At 38.9% G+C, this 22,448-nt stretch overlaps 1 protein-coding gene across 3 annotated transcripts in view; it reads right to left on the reverse strand.

The window, feature by feature from the left end:
• Nucleotides 1-1,420: 1,420 nt before the first annotated feature.
• SGCZ (sarcoglycan zeta) overlaps nt 1,421-22,448 on the reverse strand; it is a 1,037,264-nt gene continuing 1,016,236 nt past the window's right edge. For all 3 annotated transcript variants that reach the window (XM_032413510.1, XM_032413511.1, XM_032413512.1), the window contains exons 7-8: nt 16,678-16,801; nt 1,421-2,163 (exon numbers count right to left, since the gene is read on the reverse strand). In XM_032413510.1, the coding sequence (XP_032269401.1) occupies nt 1,969-2,163; nt 16,678-16,801 (319 nt within the window). In that variant the 3' untranslated portion in view covers nt 1,421-1,968. The remainder of the gene's footprint in view (nt 2,164-16,677; nt 16,802-22,448) is intronic.

Genomic DNA, 22,448 nt, shown 5'->3' on the forward strand with positions numbered 1-22,448 from the left:
TACTTTGCTTAAACCAATGTGAGAATTTCTCATATTCAATTCTAATGTTCCAACTTAAATAAATTGAACACTTATGTTGTGATATGATGTTTTAAGCAATTGCATATCTCAATTCTTACTCCAATAGTGATTTAAGTTTTCTATAATAACCCCCAAACACAAGTCAAGTTCTATTTTAAAAGTGATAAAACTGCACTAGCTTTTTGACTTTTTGGTGAGTACAGAATGCATTTTAGTAAAACAGAGCTTTTTCAAGCATTCAGTGTGTTAGGTTATCCAAACAAGATAATTCTGGCCATGGTTCACTTTGTTCCTTGCATTATCTAATTTTCCTACTTTCGACAAATTACTCCAACAAGTTCCCATCTCCCACTTCGCTCTATGCTCTAGAGGCCTGAATTTCAAAGGTTCTATGCTCATGGGCCCCCAAAATGAAGCTTCCATACACCTGCAACAGTGTACATGGGGGAAAGTAAGCTTGACTGCCATGTGAAAATTAAGGACTTACCTTAGAGTAATCAAGTCATCTTCCCATAATAGGAAATACTTAATACAATTTTACATTCTTGGATTCTGTAAGTTTTAAGAATTCAAGTTAAGGAGTGTTGTGATAAACGAAGCTACATTATTCTGGAGTTATTTATTAGTGCTAATTTACAAAAATAAGCAGTGGAGAATGGAAGGAGCTATGATTTCTGATGGCAGGGTAGCTGGGTAGCTTAACAGTCTAATCAAGGTAACTAAGTATTAGGAGCTGAAAGGAAATAGGACCAAATTCCTGAAAATAGGAATCTAATGGAGCAAACACATTTTCAACATGTTTGTTAACATTTATGTTTTTTACTCTGTAAGCAGGGATTTGTAATTTACTTTCTACCGTCCTTAAATCTGAACCTTCAGTAAAAAAAAAAATACATAGATATCATTCTGAAGAGTATATTCCAATGGAAAGTGAATCCATTCTCGGCATAATGCAACACATTAGTAATTTATTTATTTAGTGGATATGTTTGAATTTTAGCAGTCAGAGTCAAATATAAAGTGAATGGAGCAAACAAAAAGTTGTACTATGAGAACCTCATGGAAACGATAGCATGTGAATTAAAAAAAAAAATCTATGGATTCTACACCATCAGTATGCCCCTCTTAATACTATCTTATATTGCAATAAATTAGATGTTTCATTAAAAGCAAATACGTCACATGCAGAAGGCCAAGTAAATACTATATAAGGCCATTCAGATCTGACAAATGACAGGATAATGGCATTTTGTTAATTCTGTAAAGATTATATTGCTGAGTGCTTTCAAAATTACCTAACGTACAAAAGTCTAGACTTAGTAGACAAAGAGTAACAACACATTGAATTCAAAGAAACAAATAAAACTCAGGGTGGGATTCTGTCTTGTTTTGTTTCGTTTTGTTAAAAATCATGTATTGAATTTAATTTTTAGTAAAGCAAGCATTATCTAATGCTTGAAAATTTTAAAATTCGGGGATAAAAGTTTACATCCAAAAAGATGATTGGAAAATTGTGCTTTCAGACTGTAGAATTAGTTTTCTGACAGGGTTAACCATCTCATCTTGCCATTGGATACTGGGAATTTCATCTATGTGATTAATGTATGTATGTGCAGTTCATATCCAGGTCCTGCAAAAATCTAAAACTGTGTGCTTCACTTCATGTAGCAAAGGCACCTATGTTTTTCTCCCTTCTGAGCAAAAGTTATGATCCAGTTTTCCCGCTGAAGGTGATTTTTCCACCGTCCCGTCACCCACACTCTCTGCGTTGAGCAGTACAGTAAATCACGAGAGAAGGTGGCAGCGAACCCCTGCTTGCATCGGAAGAAGTTGCTCTGTGGACCATTTGAAGAAGCTCTGGACTGATCACAAGGGAAACCGAGCGGAACTGTGAAGCAAACGGACAGGAACAAAAGGCTATTCTGGTGTGAGGAGAAATCAGTCACTTCAGCTCCACAAGCAGATGTTGCTACTGGACTGACAAGTGGAGCCTGCTCCCGCTGGAGAAAGGTACAGTTTGCCATTGGGGCAGACACACAGTTCGTACACGGTCTGCCGGGAACTTGAGGAGCTGGGTGAAGACGATGAGAAAGAGCCGGTCGGTAGATTGCCCAGCCGGATTTTATCTGCATTCAAAAATATCTAGGGGGAAAAGAAAGTGCATTTTAATGCATTTTAGCATTCGACATTCCTCCGAGCTTTACAACATGGTCTAATAAGAAAGACTAAACAACAAACAATTCTATTGGTTTAGCTGCCATGCTTTGTTGAACAAACAAATTACATTCCTACGCTGCAGCCCAGAAGCCTGGCAGCTATCTTCTCTTTCGAGACATGGTGCATTCTGACAGAAAGCCCTCGATCTGAAAAGCAATATTGCACAATCTGCTTAAGGGGCCAATCCACTTATTCAAACACCACAGAAAATTAATGAGTTTGAGAGTCTCTCCATTTAACTTCTTAATCATGCCTCATCTAAAGAGTATACAAAGAAATCAGGATGCTCATGGAGAGGACATTACTGAAGGGATGGGCAACTTACAAAAAGAAAGTTACTCAATGGCCTAATTTTTAAAAACAGTCATAAAATCATGTTGACAGTCTAAAGGATACATACACCACGTAGATAATTTGCACCATTAACAACAATTATTAGCTATAATCAGGTTTGAAGTCTCCGTGAAACGTATTACTTGTACGCTACACTTACTTTGCTAGATTTTCTAATTTGCAAAATTACTTCACTTATTCCAAACATGGACTTAACACTTTTAGGGACAGTGATCATATGGTTCTGACATGCAAGAGAACTGACATGCAAGAGAAAAGTTTCAAAGAAAGAAAAACTGAATCATGAATCTGAATGAACAAAGAAACAACTTTCTCTAGCTATTTCTTCGTTCTATTGTTATGTAGCTAATTACTGCCTAACTTGACAGGAGAATCCGAGATTACTCCATTTTTTCTACATATTTGCCCTCATCCAAGTCCTATTCGTTTCTCACTGGGACTCCTACCTTAGCTCCCAGACTAGCCCACCAGCTGCCCTTCTTGTCTTCTTATAGCCTGTTTTATATACTGCCTAGTGAACTTCTAAGAAACACAGATCAGATCAGATCACCCCAGTGCTCAAAATTCCCTGACAGCCAGCCTCCCACCACACTTACAATGAATCTGGATTCCTTCCCATGGCCCACAAGCCCTCCATGATCTCTCTAACATCATTTCCTAGCATTCTTCTCCTTGCTCCAGCATTTTCTCAAAGATCTCTGAAGAACTCTGGCCTCTGGGTTTTTTCACTTCCTATTTCTTTAGCCTGAAATACTTTTTTTCTCCAGACATTTACAAGTGGGTGGTTAGAAAACAAGGGTAGGAGGGAGATTTCTTTTTGCCTTTTCTATATTTGTTATTATTTTTAATAGTAAACTCCTTTATTTTTTTTTAATTCTGAAACACAGGAATCTATTGAATGCTGCAGATAAGAGAGAAAAATAATGCATATGCCATACACATGTATGTTTTAGATTAATTTAGATGTTTCAGATCCCTGCAAAAAGGTCACCTTCTAAAAAAGGGTTTTCTTAACCACTCTATGAAAATAACACTAATCCATTAGTCTCTCTTTGATGGCTTTATTTTTCTCTATAGTACCAATCCTTTCCTAACATTGTATTAAGTATGTAGTCCTTCATTTATTGTTTCTCCCCCTTGCAAGTAAGACCTACAGCTATCTTTGGGTCACAGAACAGTGCATAAAATTGTACAAGTGCGTGTTGCGTGAAACAATGTTCTTCCTTCACCACGGACATGTCTCTCCCCTCTAGGGCACAAATGTCCCCCTCCAGCAGAGCCCAGTTCACCCACTTCACCCTCCAGGAGTTTTCCCTGATGTTCCAAGATGGAAAGACTCTTCTTATTGGTTCTCTCACAGAAACTTATTATTATTATCTTATCTTGCTCATCATTTGATGTTATTTTACAGTCCTATTTATATCTTCCTTTCTCAAGTAAATTATATCTTCCTTGAAGGTGGAATCATACTGAAATATTTTTTATAACTTCACAGTGTTTAACCCTGCAAATACAGCTTCCTCATAATGCAAATGGTTGTTGAATACATGAATAGATTATAAAGGGATGATTGAATTTATCAATAATATTCAAAGTTACGAAAGTGTGATTAAAATTTTGTTTGTAGGTGTCAAATGTTAAAATTTATCACTCCATAATTACTTCTGGGTTAAGTGACAGGAAAGCAAAGGGAAAGAAAGTGCTTCTGTTCTTATTTTTTCAGGAGACTTATTTTTTCCTGATAGGAAAATTGAAAGCGCACAAAAGTAAGCAAAAGGAAATGATGACATATTTTGGGGTATAGAGGCTGGGTGTCAGTTCTCCTGGCTCTGTGTCTCCTTGTTGAGGGACGTCAGTGAGAGTAACACCAATCATTACACACTCTGGGCTCTTACACTTCTCCATAGGAACAGAGGGATGAATAACTTCTCTAATGGTTGAGTTTAAGAGAGGAACTCTCGGGGCACCTGGGTGGCTCAGTCAGTTAAGCGTCTGCCTTTGGCTCAGGTCATGATCCCAGGGTCCTGGGATGGAGAGCTCTGCATCGGCCTCCCTGCTCAGCGGGAAGCCCGCTTCTCTCTCTCCCCCGCCCCTGCTCATGTTCTATCTCTCGTGAATGGATAAAATTAAAAAAAAAAAAAAAAAGAGCAAGAGAGAGAGAGGGACTCTCTCACAGCTCACCCACGGTCCCTCACTTCTTTTTTGTTTGTTTGTTTTTATAGATTTATTTATTTGAGAGAGACAGAGAGGAGGAGCAGGGTGGAGGGGCAGAAGCAGAGGGACAAGCAGATTCTCCATTAAGCAGGGAGACTCTTGGCAGGGCTCTATCCTAGGTCCCTGAGATCATGACCTGAGCCAAAGTGGCTTAACTGCCTGAGCCACCCAGGCGCCCCCCTCACTTCTTTTTAGGAGCTAGCATGTTTGCAGAGAGCAGAAATCCCAGACTTCATAAATGCCAAAAATACTATGGGGCAAGCTCTGGGACAGCGGGCTTTAGGTCTGCATGTTTGGAGATGCGTTCACGCTGGGGAAATATCAGGAGTTGGTGTTTTGTCCAAGAAACCTTGAGACATAGACGATAAAGTGTGCAAATGGTAAGTGGTGAGGATGCTCACGTGGGATGAATCAAATGAATGTAGGCTACTGGGAACGGTTCACTTAACTAGGCATCCCAGCAATGACTGTTACTGGTTAGCCCAGGGGCTTTGGAGCGGCTTGCTGATATAATGCCACCCCGCCGGCTTTTATAGTTATGCAACTGGTCCTCTCTGCATGTGGGTAGCTCTCATGAAGAGCGGAGGAGAGGGGCAGGTTTTGTACAGGCAAGGCGAGCAGGTGGCTCGTGTGTAAAGCAAGCACAGCTGTGGGAGCCTCATCACCAGAATTATCCTTGAAGGACTTGGGCCTTATGTGAAGCAGGTGTGGGGCCCCAGCATCGCCCTCCAGCTCTGCTCTCCACTCTGGGGCTACTCGCGCCAACACGTAGCTATAGGACAGTACTTAATTCCGTAAGCTTCCAAGATACATACCATACACTCAGCCGTATAAGGGAAGTATATTTTATTAATAAATGACATTTAAATGAATGGGGCCTTTAAAAAGAAAAGGATGTTTTCTTGGCTTGAGATAGAAAAATAAATCATGAGGTAAAAAGAGGTGTTGCATATTGATTCTTCCCAGCATGGCTTTGCCAGGTTTCTGCAGCATATTCGTGAGACATTCGGGGACCTTGGGAACAAGCCCCTGTGCACCTGGAAAATCCCCTGCCTGCTGGCCATCATCGCTTTTCTTGCGGAGCAAAGCATCAGCTAAGGAGCAAGCCCAGTCCAGGGCAAACCAGTCTGCACCAAGACGGACCCCAGTACTGCACTTTCACGGACTTTTCCCCTCATTATAATACTAAAAATCATGCCCAGGGGTGGAGAGTTAGCATGTTCATTAGACACGCCACGCATGAAGAAGCAGGACCATTAAGTGCACAGGTGCTAATAAATCCCCACCTCTACCTGCTTACATGTCACCCTTTTCCCACCTAAGTTCCTTTAAAGTATTCCATATCTGACCTCTCCTTGGGGAGTCAGCCTGAGGATTCTTTCCTTTGTGCTGCCCCCTGGGGCTGGGGCAAAAGCCCCAAGATAGCCTTGCCTGTGCTTACATTTGGGGTCCAGTCTCGTTTCTACCATTGCCGGGTCCAAGGACCGGAGTCTGGTAACATTTTGCGACCACGAAGGGACTCTAAGATGAGACAGGACCCAGTGAAACTGGGGCTGCCAGACTCAGACCTCTACCTATGACTGAGGGGTGGCCCGGACCTCTTTGTTCTGGAGTCACGGGGACTTGGGGGTTCTCAGGCTTCCTTTTGTCCTCACTGACCGTCCTGTTCCTCAAGCAATGGTCTTTTCCCATCTCTGCTCTCCTTTCAGGATTTTCTTTTCTCTCTTCTGTTAACACTCTTTGTTTGCTCCTCTTTTATTCCTGAACCAAAGGGCATCACCTCAGTGTGCTGACTGCGCCAGAGCTCCTCCCCCCGGAGGGGTCCGGGGCTGTTCGGCTCCTTGTCGGGGGGCGGGGGGCGGGGGGCTGAAGCCACCATGGGATTGGGCGGAGTTTGAGTGTCCCACCAGAGCAGGCACTGCTTCTTTTTTTTTGCTACGGGCACCTTTGGAAAAACGGACTCCTACTTAGGTCCCTTACAGTCATGACTTTGGGAGATTCTGGCCAGGACTGATCAACCTGGTAAGGGGTCAGATTCCCTGTTTGGGCTTCTTTTTCTTCTCTTTCTCTCTTTTCTCACCACCTTTCTTCCCCCACTCCCGCCCAAAGTCCCTGTTCTGTAACCTTGTTTTAAAACCTCTTTTTTTTGTTTTCTGTGTACTCGTCTGCGGGGAGAAAAACTGTGGACTTAAATCTGCTTCACTTAAAACTAACTAAAAAGGAATATTCCAAACATAAAGAGTAAAACCTCTCCAAGTGCTCATGAGACCAAAGCCAGGCAGCCTCACACATACTGGAAGCTTAAGTAAGGCCTACAACTGTCTGAAAAGTCCTTTGTCTAATGATTTGTAATTTTTTTTTTTTAAAGATTTTATTTATTTATTTGACAGAGAGAGAGAGAGCACAAGTAGGCAGAGAGGCAGGCAGAGGCAGAGGGAGAAGTAGGCTCTCCACTGAGTGGGGAGCCCGACGTGGGGCTCGATCCCAGGACTCTGGGATCATGACCTGAGCCGAAGGCAGCCGCTTAACCAACTGAGCCACCCAGGCGCCCCTGATTTGTAATTTTTTATGTTAACCCTGCAGCAAATGTTCCTTCCCTGCAAGCACTCTCTGTGAAGGCTGCGTATCCCGCTCAGCTGTCCTCACTTTAACTGGTATGAAACATTTTTCCTTTCTTTAAAGATTTTATTTATTTCTTTGACAGAGAGAGAGACCAAGAGAGGGAGAGCGAGAGAGAGCACATAAGCAGGGGGAGCAGCACACAGAGGGAGAGGGAAAAGCGGACTCCCCGCTGAGCAGAGAGCCCAACAGGGGCCTTGATCCCGGGACCCTGGGATCATGACCTGAGCAGAAGGCAGACACTTAACTGACTGAGCCACCCAGGCACCCCTTTCCTTTCTCTTCAAAAAAAAAATTTTTTTTTTTTTTAGAGTTTGTTCATTTTGCATCGACCATTTCTTGGTTGATGGTTGGTGGTTGACAGGATGTCAGAGCAGCTGGGTTGAGAACCCCAGGGGTTCCTCCAGAACTCAGAGCTTGGGACCAGCACTAGCCCTCGGGGGCCCTCTGACTTCCCAGCACCTCACAGGTGTGTGGAGGAGGTCTCCTGATCGCCAGACCCCCTCAACTTGAGTTGATGGCCCTGCTTTTATTTGGGCTGTTGGGGGTTACTGTTAATGCTGTCTAGGTGGAAAAAATTTAAGGATAACCTGAGTCTCAACTGGCCCAGATGGGGCTCTTTTGGCATGTCTAAATTAGTTTCCTTGCACACAAAATTAGAAAAAGCTGTCTGTAAGATGAAACAACCCAAAACTAGGAAACTGGCTCAATTAGTGAAGCCCCCAACTTTTGGGGAAGAAGGAATGCTCAAAGCAATACTCTGGGCTTCTGTTTTATTTGTTGCTGCAGCTTTGGATATCTTTGCCTAAAACCAGCATATTCTAATTGGAAAATAATTAATTGACCCATAAATTATGAGGCAATCTTGCAATTAGATTTGTTTTCATAAAAGGGGGGGTCTTTAGAAATTGGGTTTTTAATGTTTTCTGCACCAATATTAGTGAGACAAAGGCTAGATTTCGTTTGCATCTTGTTTGTGTGTATATGTGTCCATATGTGTTATAAATGTGAGATATTTTCTCTACCTCCGGATGGTAATTGCTAAAATTCATTTGTTAAGGGGCTCTATGTAATTGGCTTGTTTTAAAGGCAAGTGCTTGTAAATACTGGGCATTCTGAAACTCATAAAGATAAAACCTAACCTAAATGTTTTCTTAAGTTCACATGATCTAGGATGAAGTTCCCTACATCCAGGACCTTATGTTATTCCATAAAAAAGATGCTTCATGGGAAGGGACCCAGCTGATGGTCCAGAGACATAAGGATGAACACAAATCTCAGACACCTGACTCCCTTCCCAATAATCAGAATAATGAGAAAAAGGAGGAGAAAGATAGGCAGACACTGGAAAACCTAAATCCACCTCCCCAAGCACAAGCACCAGAACTGATGCCCAACCAACTACCTGCTTCTGTGCCTCCTCCAGGGGGCTAAAAGGCAACCAGAGAAAAAACATGTTCTGCAGGTGGGGAGAGATAAGAGATTGGGATGCTACCCAGGAGCAAAGAGCAGGCCTAGCTGTTGGGCTCCCTCCTTATGGAAAGACTGAAGCACCTCCCAAATCAGCATAAAGGGGCCCAAGAGCTCCCCTGGACTCAACCACCCACTTCAGATTTCCCTGCAAGAGCGCCAAGTAAAAGTGTCAGTGGGGAACAACAGATTGACTTGTCAGTGGACACAGGTGCAACATCTTTGGTATTAAAGCTAATTCAAGGTTGTTTAATTAAAACAGACTTGGTGGAGTTGTCAACAGCTCTCATTCTACCTGAATCTATTAAATTCACGTTGTATCTGTTGCAGTTTGTCAGCAAAAAATGACTTATGTTTGGGGGCGCCTGGGTGGCTCAGTCATTAAGCGTCTGCCTTCGGCTCAGGTCATGATCCCAGGGTCCTGGGGTTGAGCCCAGCATCGGACTCCCCGCTCCGCGGGAAGACTGCTTCTCCCTCTCTCACTCCCCCTGCTTGTGTTCCCTCTCTTGCTGTGTCTCTGTCAAATAAATAAATAAAATCTTTAAAAAAAAAAATGACTTATGTTTGAACAAACTAATGTTTGATTTTGTCTGTCTCATGAAGTTTTCATGGATAATTGTTAAGAACAAGTAAATTAAATGAAAAGGTTTATAGCTTTCAGAATCTGGTAATATAAAACTTCAAAGCTTTGCTGGGTTAAATGATATATTGGGCTAAGTTCTTTGGATTCTGAGTCTTTTCCAAATAAGACAAAATACTGAAACATTAATTATTAAACATAGATTTATCTGCTTTTGGCTTATTATAGAAAAATTAAAGATAAATTTGGGTCTCTTAGTAAACAAATTTTATGCTATCAAATTGAAAGATTGTACTCTAACAAAAAGCACACGTTTTTAAAAATTATGAAAAGTATTTGTAATTTCTGATCTAAAGAATTCTGGTGTAACAGTTCACAGTTGCTTACTACTTAGTTTTTACTAGAAATTGAATTGCTTCTAAGAGTTAAAATTGTGATAAATTTAATTGAGACTGCTGGAAATAAGGAAAACCAGTCTGTATGTAAAAAAAAAAAAAAAGTAGGAAATATGTTTGAAAAGGCATAAGGAATGAAAATAGATTTTTGTTGGGGGAAGGAAGTAATTTTTTCCTAAGAAGAGACTGGTTATTTAGAGTGAGAAGGCTTAAGACAAAATCTGAATAAAAAAGAAAGTTGTAGAGGGTTTGTGGAGGGAATCTGGAAAAGAACTTTATATGTGGTCAGGACTGACTAAGATTGGAATAGATGAGCTTTAAAAGTACACTGGTATAGAAATAAAACTTGGTTTTTCTCTGTTAAAAGGACAAAGTTTTCTTGCATTGTTGGTCTGCTTTTGATAAGAAATTATAAACAAAGTTTTTCTTTTTTCTTTATTTGCCCAGAAAAACAAGGTTTCTGTATGTGTTTTTATCAAGTCTTTGGTCACTTAAGAAAACAAAATCTTCGGGGCGCCTGGGTGGCTCAGTCGGTTAAGCAGCTGCCTTCGGCTCAGGTCATGATCCCAGGGTCCTGGGATCGAGTCCCGCATCAGCCTCCCTGCTCTGCAGGGAGCCTGCTTCTCCCTCTCCCTCTGCCTGCTTCTCTGCGTACTTGTGTTCTCTCTCTATCTCTCTGTCAAATAAATAAATAAAATCTTTAAAAAAAAAAATTAAAAAAAAAGAAAACAAAATCTTCTCAGTATTAAAGGATATAAGTTTTGCTAACTACTGTATTATCCTTCGTATTTGCCTTTGGAATCTCTTGTCACCTAGGTTAAATAATTAAATATTAAGATTTATAATAATCTGCGATCCTATTTAGGCATGTGCTTTAGAACTTTCTGAGGTTTTTAACAAATTTCACCAAAATTCAAATTCTATCTTCTTTTTTTTTGATTAACATAACATAATTAAATTAAAAAAATTCAAATTCTAAAAGAAGCCTTGTTAACTAATTAGACTTGTTTATTTGGTAAGTTAGGTTACAAGGGAAGCATTATCAAACAAATGATAATAAACCTTCTTGGGTTATATAGTATGGGTCAATGCTATAATTGTTCTAGAAATCATATGAAATCCCTAAAATTTTAATATGTCCTGGTAAAAGGTCATCACTTGACATTCCAATTATTAAAGTGCGTGTCAGAAATAACTGGATTTCCTTGCCAATCACATGATAATGAACTCTCATCAGATCTTTAACCATATCCGTTTTCGAGTCTGTCATTTACAGTCATTGTTCTGATGCTCTTGCAAAATGAGTTTCAACCTCAAGGAGATTCATGAAAAGAACTTCTGACAAGTACAGGTTTTTGATACCCTTAACGTCATGAAACTAAACTGGAAAAGAATTTCTGGAACTGCTGGGAAAACTGTATTTGAACAGAACAAAAATTAGTAATGTGGAACTATATAAATTGAGAAAGATGATGGTAGGTTTTATGACTCTTTTTGAAACAATGCTGGTTCTCTAATGTTGCTCTTCCAGATTTAAGGAAACATGTTCACTTAAGATACCTATGACTTATAGAAATCTGATAAAATATTCCTTTCTGAACAATTTGAGGCCTTTCAGTTTTCTCCCTTCCTGAACCCTTCAGAATTCAGAAACTCTCAGTGAGTATTCTTTCATGGCAATTGTAATTGTTTACATAAGTTCAATAAGAATCTATTCTCCTTGTAACAGGACACCATTAGAAACTTTGGTTATATTACCAAGGCTTTGACCGGAATGTCCTATTTGAGAAAGACATGCATAGAGTCAGATATGACTAGACAGCTTTAAGGAACTAAGGTTGACTTTATGGAACCAAAAGAGCCCCGTGGAATTGTTGGCCTGGTACTTTGCTTTTAGAGTTCCCGGATGAGTAAAGAAGGTCACTTCTTGGCAGGTGCAGGAACCTAAGGATCTGTGGGAGACCTCGAGAAGAAGAATTCACCCAAATCTAAAGGTATTGCAGGCAAATCTAATGACAAGTATCTGGCTTGGCTTCTGGCCTTGAAAGGCTATTAAAAGTTCAATCTAAAATTCCTTACAAAAGTTCCAGCAAAGCAGATTTAAGAGAACTTATGTGGTCAATCACTATTCTTGCTGTACTTACGTAAATAATTAGGTTAAGTTTGTTAAAACTAGACTTGTTTTACAGACAAATTAGTTTTAATTTGGCTATGTTTGAAGAAAATGAGGGTGATTTTAGAAAATTATGTTTCAATAACATGCCCTTTGTGGATGTTAGATTCTAGTTCTGATTACTTATCTTTTAAGTGTTTGTCATTTGCCTATAAGACTGGGCTGGATCCTGAATTCTTCCCGTTTCCTCAAATACCTGGCTAAGCCTCTCCAGACTACGGCTTTCAATCTTCTTGCATTCTCTTGTCTTGGACTCATTAAGAAGTAAAACTGGCCTTTTCTCCTGAAGGCCTGCAGACCAAAGCTAGAAAACTTGAAGTAAATTCCAGAGGGATTGCCATGGTAGCTCGTGTATTGACAGTTCTCATGCTCGTTGCTCTATGGGTCCCTCAGAAGATCACCAGAGACTTTGAACTGCAAATCCGAAAATCCGTCAGGTTGCTGCTGCCTGTTTCTGCTCGCTCTGAGGACGCTTCGAGCCTGACATCTAGAATCTTCTCGCTGGCAGGACTTGGGACTCAGACACCGGGTTTATAATTTGCTCCAACCGTCAACCTGTGTTTTCCTTTTGTTGTCACAGAAATACCTCTTATTAATTACCTGATTGCTTGCTGAACAAGGAGGAGCCTATGCTGTTATTAACAAAACCTGTCCTGCCTATGTTAATACGAAAGATTGAAGTAAATACAAAAGGGTTTATGAGCGGGCATCCTGGCTGCCTCGGTACAATCAAGGGACAGATCCTAACTATATTTGGTCAACCATCAAAAGGGCCCCCCCCAGTCTTTCGTGTTTGTTTGTTTTTTGTTTGTTTCTGTTTTTTTTTTTTCTTTCCTGGGACGATTGGTGGCTATTATTTTTGGTCCCTGTCTGTTAACCTGCTAGTAAAATTTGTGTCTTCCAATCTCCAACAATTCCAAGTCAAGCTCATGGTGGCACAAGGATTCCAACCTCTACAACTACAGGGAGATCCAAGTCCCTCTGAGTGCACAGAACAGTCAGCCTGAGATTTTCACACCTCCAGGGTAGGAGAGGGACAATGCCCCCACTCAGCAGGAAGCCGCTTCAGAAGATGAGACCTGTAGTCCCTTCTCCTTAAGAACAAGGAGGATGAAATCTCTCAGAGGGGTATGAGACAGTCAGGGACCTTGGGAACAAGCCCCTGTGCACCTGGAAAACTCTTTGCTGCCTGCTGGCTCTTATCACTTCTCTTGTAAAACTCCCTACTGACTTTTATCACTTTTCTTGCAGAGCAAAGCACCAGCTAAGGAGCAAGCCCAGTCCAGGGCAAACCAGTACTGAACTTTCACCGAATTTTTCCCTCATTATAATACTAAAAATCATGCCCAGGGGTGGAGAGTTAGCATGTTCATTAGACAGGCCACACATGAAGAAGCAGGACCATTAAGTGCACAGGTGCTAATAAATCCCCACTTCTACCTGCTTACATGTCACCCTTTTCCCACCTAAGTTCCTTTAAAGTATTCCATCTGACCTCTCCTTGGGGAGTCAGCCTGAGGATTCTTTCCTTTGTGCTGCCCCCTGGTGCTGGGGCAAAAGCCCCAAGAAAGCCTTGCCTGTGCTTTTACATTTGGGGTCGAGTCTCGTCTCTACCATTGCTGGGTCTGAGGACCCGAGTCTGGTAACTGATAGGCTTGCTCATATCTCTTTCTGTTCTGCTAAGACAGTTACTGTGATACTGTTCACCTTCCAAATTCTAAAAGTGATATTTCTATTCTATATTGCCCTATAACCCATAGAATCGATTTGTTCTGAAACTCCTCCTGGTACTCCGAATCACATGCCTGAGCATTTAAATCATGGCCCACTGTCTTCTCTGCACCAAGAATTCATTTATGCCTTTCTTACCCTTTGAAATCAGGTCTATCACTGTGATAGCAAATCTCAAGGGATTTGCAAAATAAAAATTGTTTTTCTCTGTGATCTTGTAACATACATGTTACTGCATTATTGCCTCTCATGTGCTATTATAACACTTTTTTTTTTTTCAAAGTCCCATCTATATTATGATTCGGGTTGTCTTTAGAGCCATGTTTGAAATTCCTTGCAACATTATGTCTGAAATGACTGAATCTTCATCAGTGCAGAATTTTGCGTGTAATTTCATTCTTATGCATTTTGTCTGTTACTTTGTTACCTCAATACCACGTTTGTTCTGATTCTAACTACTTTAAAAACAGTCTAAGGGAGGGACTTTACATCTTTCTATTTTGTTTAGTAAATGATCAGTATGCCTTTTCTGTGGCAAAGTTAGTGAAGCCAAGAGAAAGATTTCGTATCATTTCACACTTTTTCCTAGGAAAATTACGTGTTATTTTATTCTATTACAAAGTGCTGTGCTTTTCTGTGTCTTTGTGTTATTAATATAAAAAAATGACCACAGCTGAAAATCTCTGGCTATGATTTATTTAGAGCATAATATTCAATTCACAATTAAATGCTAACCTGTAATTGAATCCAAGGATTCATTCTGCTGATACACTGAATAAAAGAACATAAGTGGTGCATAAATAGGAACAGAACAGAGATTAATAACCACCAATATTTATTATGAGATGATTTATTATGAATAATTTGAATGAAATGATTAGCACGATAAAAGCAACTCTTTAAAAAGGATGCAAGATATTTAAGAAAGATTTCCATCTTGCTGTGGTAGACAAAGTATTGTATTCTGTAATTGTAGCAGAAAGAAATCTTGAAAGGTAATATGGATAACCTTTTAAAATATTATGAAGTGTATTTCTATATCATTTAAGTTGTAATATCCATTAAGATGTTAATATAGTCCTGCCAGTAAGTTTGTTTATAAAAAAGAAGCAAAATATCCAATTAAAATTCATCCTGAGTCAACAACTGAAATAATGACATAAAGGTAAGGAAGGAACGTCCTCCTTCAATTCTATTGATTTCTGCCTTCATCTTTACATCTGAAGAGGCATAAAATGTTCCAGAGCATCTTTCTCAAGTTATTCTTCCATTCTTTTTCTTCTCAACTTGACCTTTATAAGCTCATAATAAAATAAGCATGAGAAGGAAGAAAATACTAAGGGACTTAATTGGTAGAAACAGGAACACAATGGATTTAGACTTTCAAGGACTTCAGGAATTGTAGCAAAAATATACACAATATATACTGTGTATAAGGATTTGAAATAATTAAAATAGAATTAAAAACAAGCATGCAAAAGAACGACTACCAAGATGTCCAGGCAGATTTGAAAAAATAACAAATGAGAATCCTAAAAATGAACAACATAATTATTAAAATTATTTTATTTTTTTGGAGATTTTATTTATTTGAGAGGAGAGAGAGAGAGCATGAGTGGGGGTCGGGGGTGGGCAGAGGGAGAGGGACAAGCAGACTCCCCGCTGGGCAGGGAGGCGGGGGATACTCCTAATTATTAAAATTAAATGCTCAATGGAGGCATTAAATAAGTGATTAGAGACCAAAAAGGAACCTGGGCATGTAGATCTGAGTAACTAAACAGAGTGAGGCACAGGGAGACAGAGAAATAGAAACTCAGGAGGAGAGGCTAAGAGATCTGGAGGGTAAGGGAATGGAAGAAACACATAGTGTTTCTTTTTTTTTTTTTTTAATTTTATTTTATTATGTTATGTTAGTCACCATACAATACATCATTAGTTTTTGATGTAGTGTTCCACGATTCATTGTTTTCGTATAATACCCAGTGTTCCATGCAGTATGTGCCCTCTTTAATACCCATCACCAGGCTAGCCCATCCCCCCACCCTCTCCCCTCTAAAACCCTCAGTTTGTTTCTCAGAGTCCATAGTCTCTCAGGATTCATCTCTCCCTCCGATTTCCCCCCCTACATTTGTTTCTTCCGAGTTTCAGAAAAGGGCCATAGGGGAAATGGGGAGCGGTAATAGGAAAAGAAGCAATGCTGAGAAATTTCCAGAACTGACAAAATTGTCATTCTGCTGGCACACCAATCACAATGTATGTAACAAGGTACATGGAATGAATGTGTGCCTAGGGCATTCCAGTGCCAGCCTGGCAGACGGAAGACAAAGGGTTCTTTACAGCAGTGAGGGAAAGGGAATCATCTTTAAAGGAAGGACAACAGACTGACAGGAGATTCTTGGAGGAAATAAAGTAACATGGGAGAAAAATGTTAGCATGTATCTATCTCCTTATCTAGGGAATAACAATTGGGCTAAATAGTAAAATAACTTTTGTTTCATCTTTCTTTTAGAAGAATATAGGAACCATTTCTACAGAAATAAACAAACATCCAAAGTACTTTTTGGAAGAATTTTTTGGAAGACCAAAAAAGAAAAAAAAAAAAAAAAGACTGCCTTCATTCTTGATATTATCTTGATATCCATTTTGTTTATCTGCCAATTCTGAAACTACAGGAATTGAGATGTCCCACTTATAATTGACTTATGAATGGGTATCTTTCTGTAGAAAAGAAATGGTGCTTTGTTTTAAGAAAATAGTATCAGATTTACCAAATTTCATATTCAGGAAGTATTATATTTCCATAATTTAAGCTCTCTCATGAATCAGTCACCTGGAGCAATATGCATATAATTTGAGAAGCACCCTCAGCAGTAAAGGGCCAGTCTCTACCCCTGGGAACTCACCTCCCCTTCTGTAGACTGCAGATGGAGCTCCTTCCTGCAGGTGGCCTTGAAGTCTCCTGCAGCAGCACTCACCTGGACCCCTCGAGGAGCTTCCATTATCAAGGACCTGGTGGGTGATTCAAGCCTAAGAGCAAAACAAAAGACTCTTTCATAGTAAAAAGAAAAACAAATTATGATGGACTAAAAGATAACATTAGTAACTAAAACAAACGAACAGGTAGGCATAAATAAAAATCCTTTCCTTTTCAGAAGAAGCCAAAATGAGTGTTAGAATCATTTTTGATTGCCTTATCTACTTTTTGGCTCTTTATGAAACTCTTCATTTGCTAATATCAATTATTTATTCTCATTTGTTTAATGATTTGATGAGTTTCTTATGCTGTTTCCTTTCACAATGCACATGAAAAGTAGGTCATGATAAGTTTACTTGTTTAAATCTTTTATATATTTTCAAAATGAATGATGGAGTTTTAATAAATACATTTGTACCAACTTAGCATGTAACTATCCCTCAATAAAGAGTCTTGCAAAGAGAGAGGTTTAATGAAAATCATTAATATTGTGAACTTTCAAGCATTCCACAGTCAAAATTTTGTAGACCTGAAAATTTTCAAACTACTCATTACACTTTTAGAAATTAATTAAAATGCGGGAAGAAGCCCTTTCCTACATCTTCCTACAGGAAGAGCTGACCTCTACTGGCCCAGGAAAATGTCCACAGAATGAATGACATTAGCCTGAGAGAGAGCAAGTAAATGAGGGGTGATACAGCAACTCAAGTATGATTAAAGATTGCATAAATTATGAGGGAAAAAAAAACCACAACTGTTTTAGATAGTTGTGCCTGCAGAAAAGCTAGTTGGGAGGCAGTTTCAAAATTATCTTTAATTATAAAACTAGAGGAAAGGGCAAAAGAAGGCAGAACATGGAAGCTAGAATACAGTGGTAAAAAACACTTTATTCACTCTGTATTTCATGTATTTTTCACTAAAGCTTTAAGTCTGCTAAATTACTCCTGAAAGATTCAATCTAAAGAGAAATTTTGTGGTGTATAGTTTATTTAAAAGAGTGATGCATTTCTTTGAATAAAATTAGTTGTAAAAAAAAAAACCAAAAAAACACACAAGTGTGAGCAGAGGGACTATCCCCAAGTTGGTCTTTTTGGATAAACACTCTGTTCTGGGGCAGCGATTGTGTGTGGTTCCCTTGCCCACACAACTTTAAGACAAGAGTCCCCTCAGGCTCACATCTCACATTCACCATCATCCATAGCAACTGGTTTTCTCTGAGGCAACAGATCCAGAGCTGTTTTGCAGGGAAAACTACATCAAATAGTCTGAACTCTGAAGATCAGCTCTCTCTCAGTAGCGAAGTTGAACTTAAAGACTTTAAAGTGATATTGAAGGAGTAGAGCTAGCATTCAGAAGAAGTAAATTCGACATTTTCAATTTTTTTTTTTTCACCCACCAAAGCAACTTTGAAACTTTCATCTCTATGGGCCTCTTGGGACATCTTTATAAAATCCCTGGAGGTGTCAGATTTTGAATATATATACATTTTTTTAAAGAAATGTTTGTATTTTTTTAGAAAAATAAAAATCATGTTTCACACAGCATTTAAAAACTTGAAAATAAGATAATTATATTTTTTCACTCATAATCCTCACACTTTGCACATAGAATCTACATTTCTATTAAACTGTGTATCTTATAATTGATTTCTCTTAATACATCCCCAAATATATGCCATCTTGAGTAGTATATCTGTGACCACTACTATTTTCATTGGTTAATTATCCGTAACATTAAATGTAATTATATAAGTTTGGATATGATGAACCATTCAAACAGAAGTCAGGTATGTAATTAAAATGAATTACTATTCTAAAACAGATTATGAATCTGACATTCAAGCAAACATAACTCAGCGAACTTGTAAGTGGCAGAAAAAGCACCCTTACTTTATCAAATAATTGATACGGTTTAGTTTGTTTCCAGGGATAAGGGTTGAGGTTCTTACTCACATATTTGATAGTAAGTTATCCATATTAAATGTGCTCATGTTTTTGTATCATATTTCTACTGTGTGTTGTTTTTTTTTTTTTTTTTTTAATTTCTACTGTGTTTGACACTTGGTACTAGAGCATTAAAATATGGTAAGTCTTTATGGGCTTTTGAGTTTTTCCATTCTCATCTTTATTAATTACTTAATCAGAAAATGTTTATTATATTCATCTTCATTTTAGACCTCAGGTATCCATCGCCAGCATAGCCATAGACTATTCAAAGAGGCGGTGAAGACTGAGAGATGGTTCAAGAACATTAGCCAGCGGCAGTAAGACTCAATTTCAACATCTCTAAACTGAAAATTATCATATTTTCTTATGGGGCCATAAGATATGTCTTAGGACAATTAAGGGAGATAAATGTGTAGTGGGGTAGTATTTTGAGATACTGATGGGATTTCCTTCCCTGTCCCATTTTCTTGCAGTTCTGCCATTCACTAAACCATGTATTTTGCCACAAGCAGCAGAAGATGGAGCAGAGAAGTTGATAAAGAACTTTTAAGTTTCCTAATCTAATAGACATTTTGAGTTGGAGAAAACCTAGCCGTTCAGTGTGTTGAAAATGATTCAGCACATGGAAAAAAACATCAGAAGAAAACCAAAGTCAGTGAGAGCTTGTTGTATATTTCCACCAGTTGGAGAACTGTTTTCTTGATTCACAGGATAGAGAAGATTTGGGTGGGAAATCAACAGAACTGGTTTCCAATTGTTCTCTGTGTTCGGCTACCTGAGGCGAAGTCCTACGATGTGGGGCCTTTATTCTTTAGGTGTGAGAGGTCTGAGGAGAGTAATGATATCTCAGGATGACTGAGGACAAGAGATCAAAGATTCTCAAAGGAGACAGGGGTGGTGACCTTCGGTGAAGGAAGAGTAAGCGGAGAGAAGAATGAGAACCTCTTGGCAAATTCTAGCTTGGGTCATGAGGCTCTCAATGACCAAATGTCACCCCAAAAGCTTTGGCACAGTGTAAACCCCTTGGTACAGTGATGCGACCCCAGGGAAAAAGACGAGAACTGAATAGACAGGCTGAATTCCTGATACCAGGGCATTGGAGACCGAACATGTATATACATATATACATATATACTTAATAATTTATATAATTTATATGTATGTGAAACTGATCAGAGTACATAAAAACATTCAAAAAGTGGTAGCAATTTTATAGTATTGCTAAATCCTTCAAGTTATGAAGCGATTAAGACTGAATTAAACAGGGGCGCCTGGGTGGCTCAGTCGTTAAGTGTCTGCCTTCGGCTCAGGTCATGGTCTCAGGGTCCTGGGATCGAGCCCCGCATCGGGCTCCCTGCTCTGCGGAAAGCCTGCTTCTCCCTCTCCCACTCCCCCTGCTTGTGTTCCCTCTCTCGCTGTGTCTCTCTCTGTCAAATAAATAAATAAAATCTTTAAAAAAAAAAAAAAAAAGACTGAATTAAACAGGTTTCAACTGTATGCTTTGTTAATCTTGATAAAACTAAGTGTGGTAATCATTAAGATATAATATAAACCTTATTTCCGCAACTATATGGTCAATTAATTTTCAACAAAGCAGGAAAGACTATTCAATGGGGAAAAGACAGTCTCTTCAACTCATTCTGTACTTAAAACTTTGCATGGGTTATCTCATAATCATCCCATCAATACTGAGAAATGCACACTCTATCCACATTTTACTTAGAAAGTAGTTGAATCTTAGTGTGGTTGAGTCATTTGCTTAGGATTAGGTAACTAATGCAAAGATCTCAGAATATCCAGAACCACCTTGAAAAAGAACAATGTTGTACTATATGTTGGCTAACGGAGCATAATAAATAAATAAATGCAAAGGCATTCCAGGCAGTCAAAAAACAAAACAAAACAAAACCTTTAAGCATTTTGAGCACTTCAAGCAAAGCTATAATAATGAAGACAGTTGCTGGCCTGGCATAAGAATAACAAATACATAGAGACTCTAGAAATAGACTTTAACAAGTACCATCATCTGATTTTTGACAAAGGCAGTAAAGTGATCCAATGAGAAAAAGCAAAGTAAAAACAGTGCTGGAATCTCTATATGGACAAAATGAACTTCAATCTATACCACCCACCGTTATCAAGAGTAAAAGCTAAAACATAAGACTTTTATTTTTTAAATTATTTTTTTAAAGATTTATTTGTTTTAGAGAGAGAGAGAGAGCGCGAGCATGCGCGTGCAAGTGCGGGGAGGGGCAGAAGGAGAGAATCCTCCAGCTGACTCCCTGCTGAGCTCGGAGTCCAACCCAGGGCTCAATCTCAGGACCCTGAGATTATGACCTGAGCCCAAACCAAGAGTCAGATGCTTAACCAGGCATCCTCTAAAACCACCCAGGCGTCTCTAAAACATAAGGCTTTTAAAGGAAAATATCTTTATGACTTGGGAGTAGGCAAAACTTTCTTAGACCACAAAAAGGAATAACAAGTGAGTATTTTAAAACATAAATTATATGTCTTCAAGATGAAAAGCTGTTTTTCAAAATCCATCAATAAAATGAATATATACATAGACTGGGAGACAATATCCACAAAATACAGATGTTACAAAGGACTGGTGCCAGGATATGTAAATAATCCTCCAGCTCAAAGATAAAAATACAAAAACACAATTAAAATATGGACAAAAGAGTTGAACAAATACTTCACTAAACAATATATATGGTTGTTCCATTTACACATGAAAAAGTCATTAATGTCACTACTCATCAAGTAATGGCAAATTAAAGACATGGAATACCACTAAACATCCACCAGAACGGCTCAGATTAATAAGAATGCAAACATTGAATATTGGGGAAGATGTGCAGCTACTGAAATTCTCATTTATTTTTAGCAGAAAATGATATAATCACTTTGGAAAGCTCTGACATTTTCATATAAAACTTAATACATGCCGGTTATATCCCAAGTGTCTATCAATTAGGGAAATGCATAAATAAAATATTATATGTTCATATAATGGAATAGTAAAGCAGTAAAGCAGAAAGAACAATGAAAGAACTACTGGTACAGACAACAACACAGACGGATCTCAAAAACATCATGTGGAGTGAAAGAAATCTTGCAAAGAAGAGTACATATTGTAGATTAATTTATATTTAGTACTAGATTGATCTAATCTAATCCAGGGTGAAAAAGGTGAGAGAAAATATTGCTTCTGGTGGGTAGTGGTGGGGATTTCCTGGGAAGGGCATAAGAGAACTCTCTGGGTGAAGATAATGTGTTTTTTTTTTTTTAAGATTTTTATTTATTTATTTATTTGAGAGAGAGAGAGAGAGAGAAGGGGGAAGAGCAGAGGGAGAGGGACAAGCAGACTGCACTAAGCACAGAGCCCAACACGGGGCTCAATTTCAGAACCTGAGCTGAAATCAAGAATCAGATGCTTAACCAACTGAGCCACCCAGGCGCCCGATGATAATGTTTCATATCATGACAGGAATTTGGGTTATACAGGTATATGCATTTGTCAAAACTCAGGAAATGTGCACTTAATTTTTGTGAATGTCATTGCATAATTATTTTACAGTAAAAGAAAAGAAACTGTAAGTAATCTTGAATAGTAGTTAATGATATGCATGCGAAAGCGAATAGGCAAAGTATACAGATTTATGCAATGTATGTGCAAATACAGAAAAAATAAGATATACTGGCAGACGGCTAGTGGAATGTGTACATGTGTGATTAAAGACATATAGGA

This window comes from Phoca vitulina, unplaced genomic scaffold (assembly GCF_004348235.1).
Source record: "Phoca vitulina isolate PV1807 unplaced genomic scaffold, GSC_HSeal_1.0 scaffold15, whole genome shotgun sequence".
Classification (NCBI taxonomy): domain Eukaryota; kingdom Metazoa; phylum Chordata; class Mammalia; order Carnivora; family Phocidae; genus Phoca; species Phoca vitulina.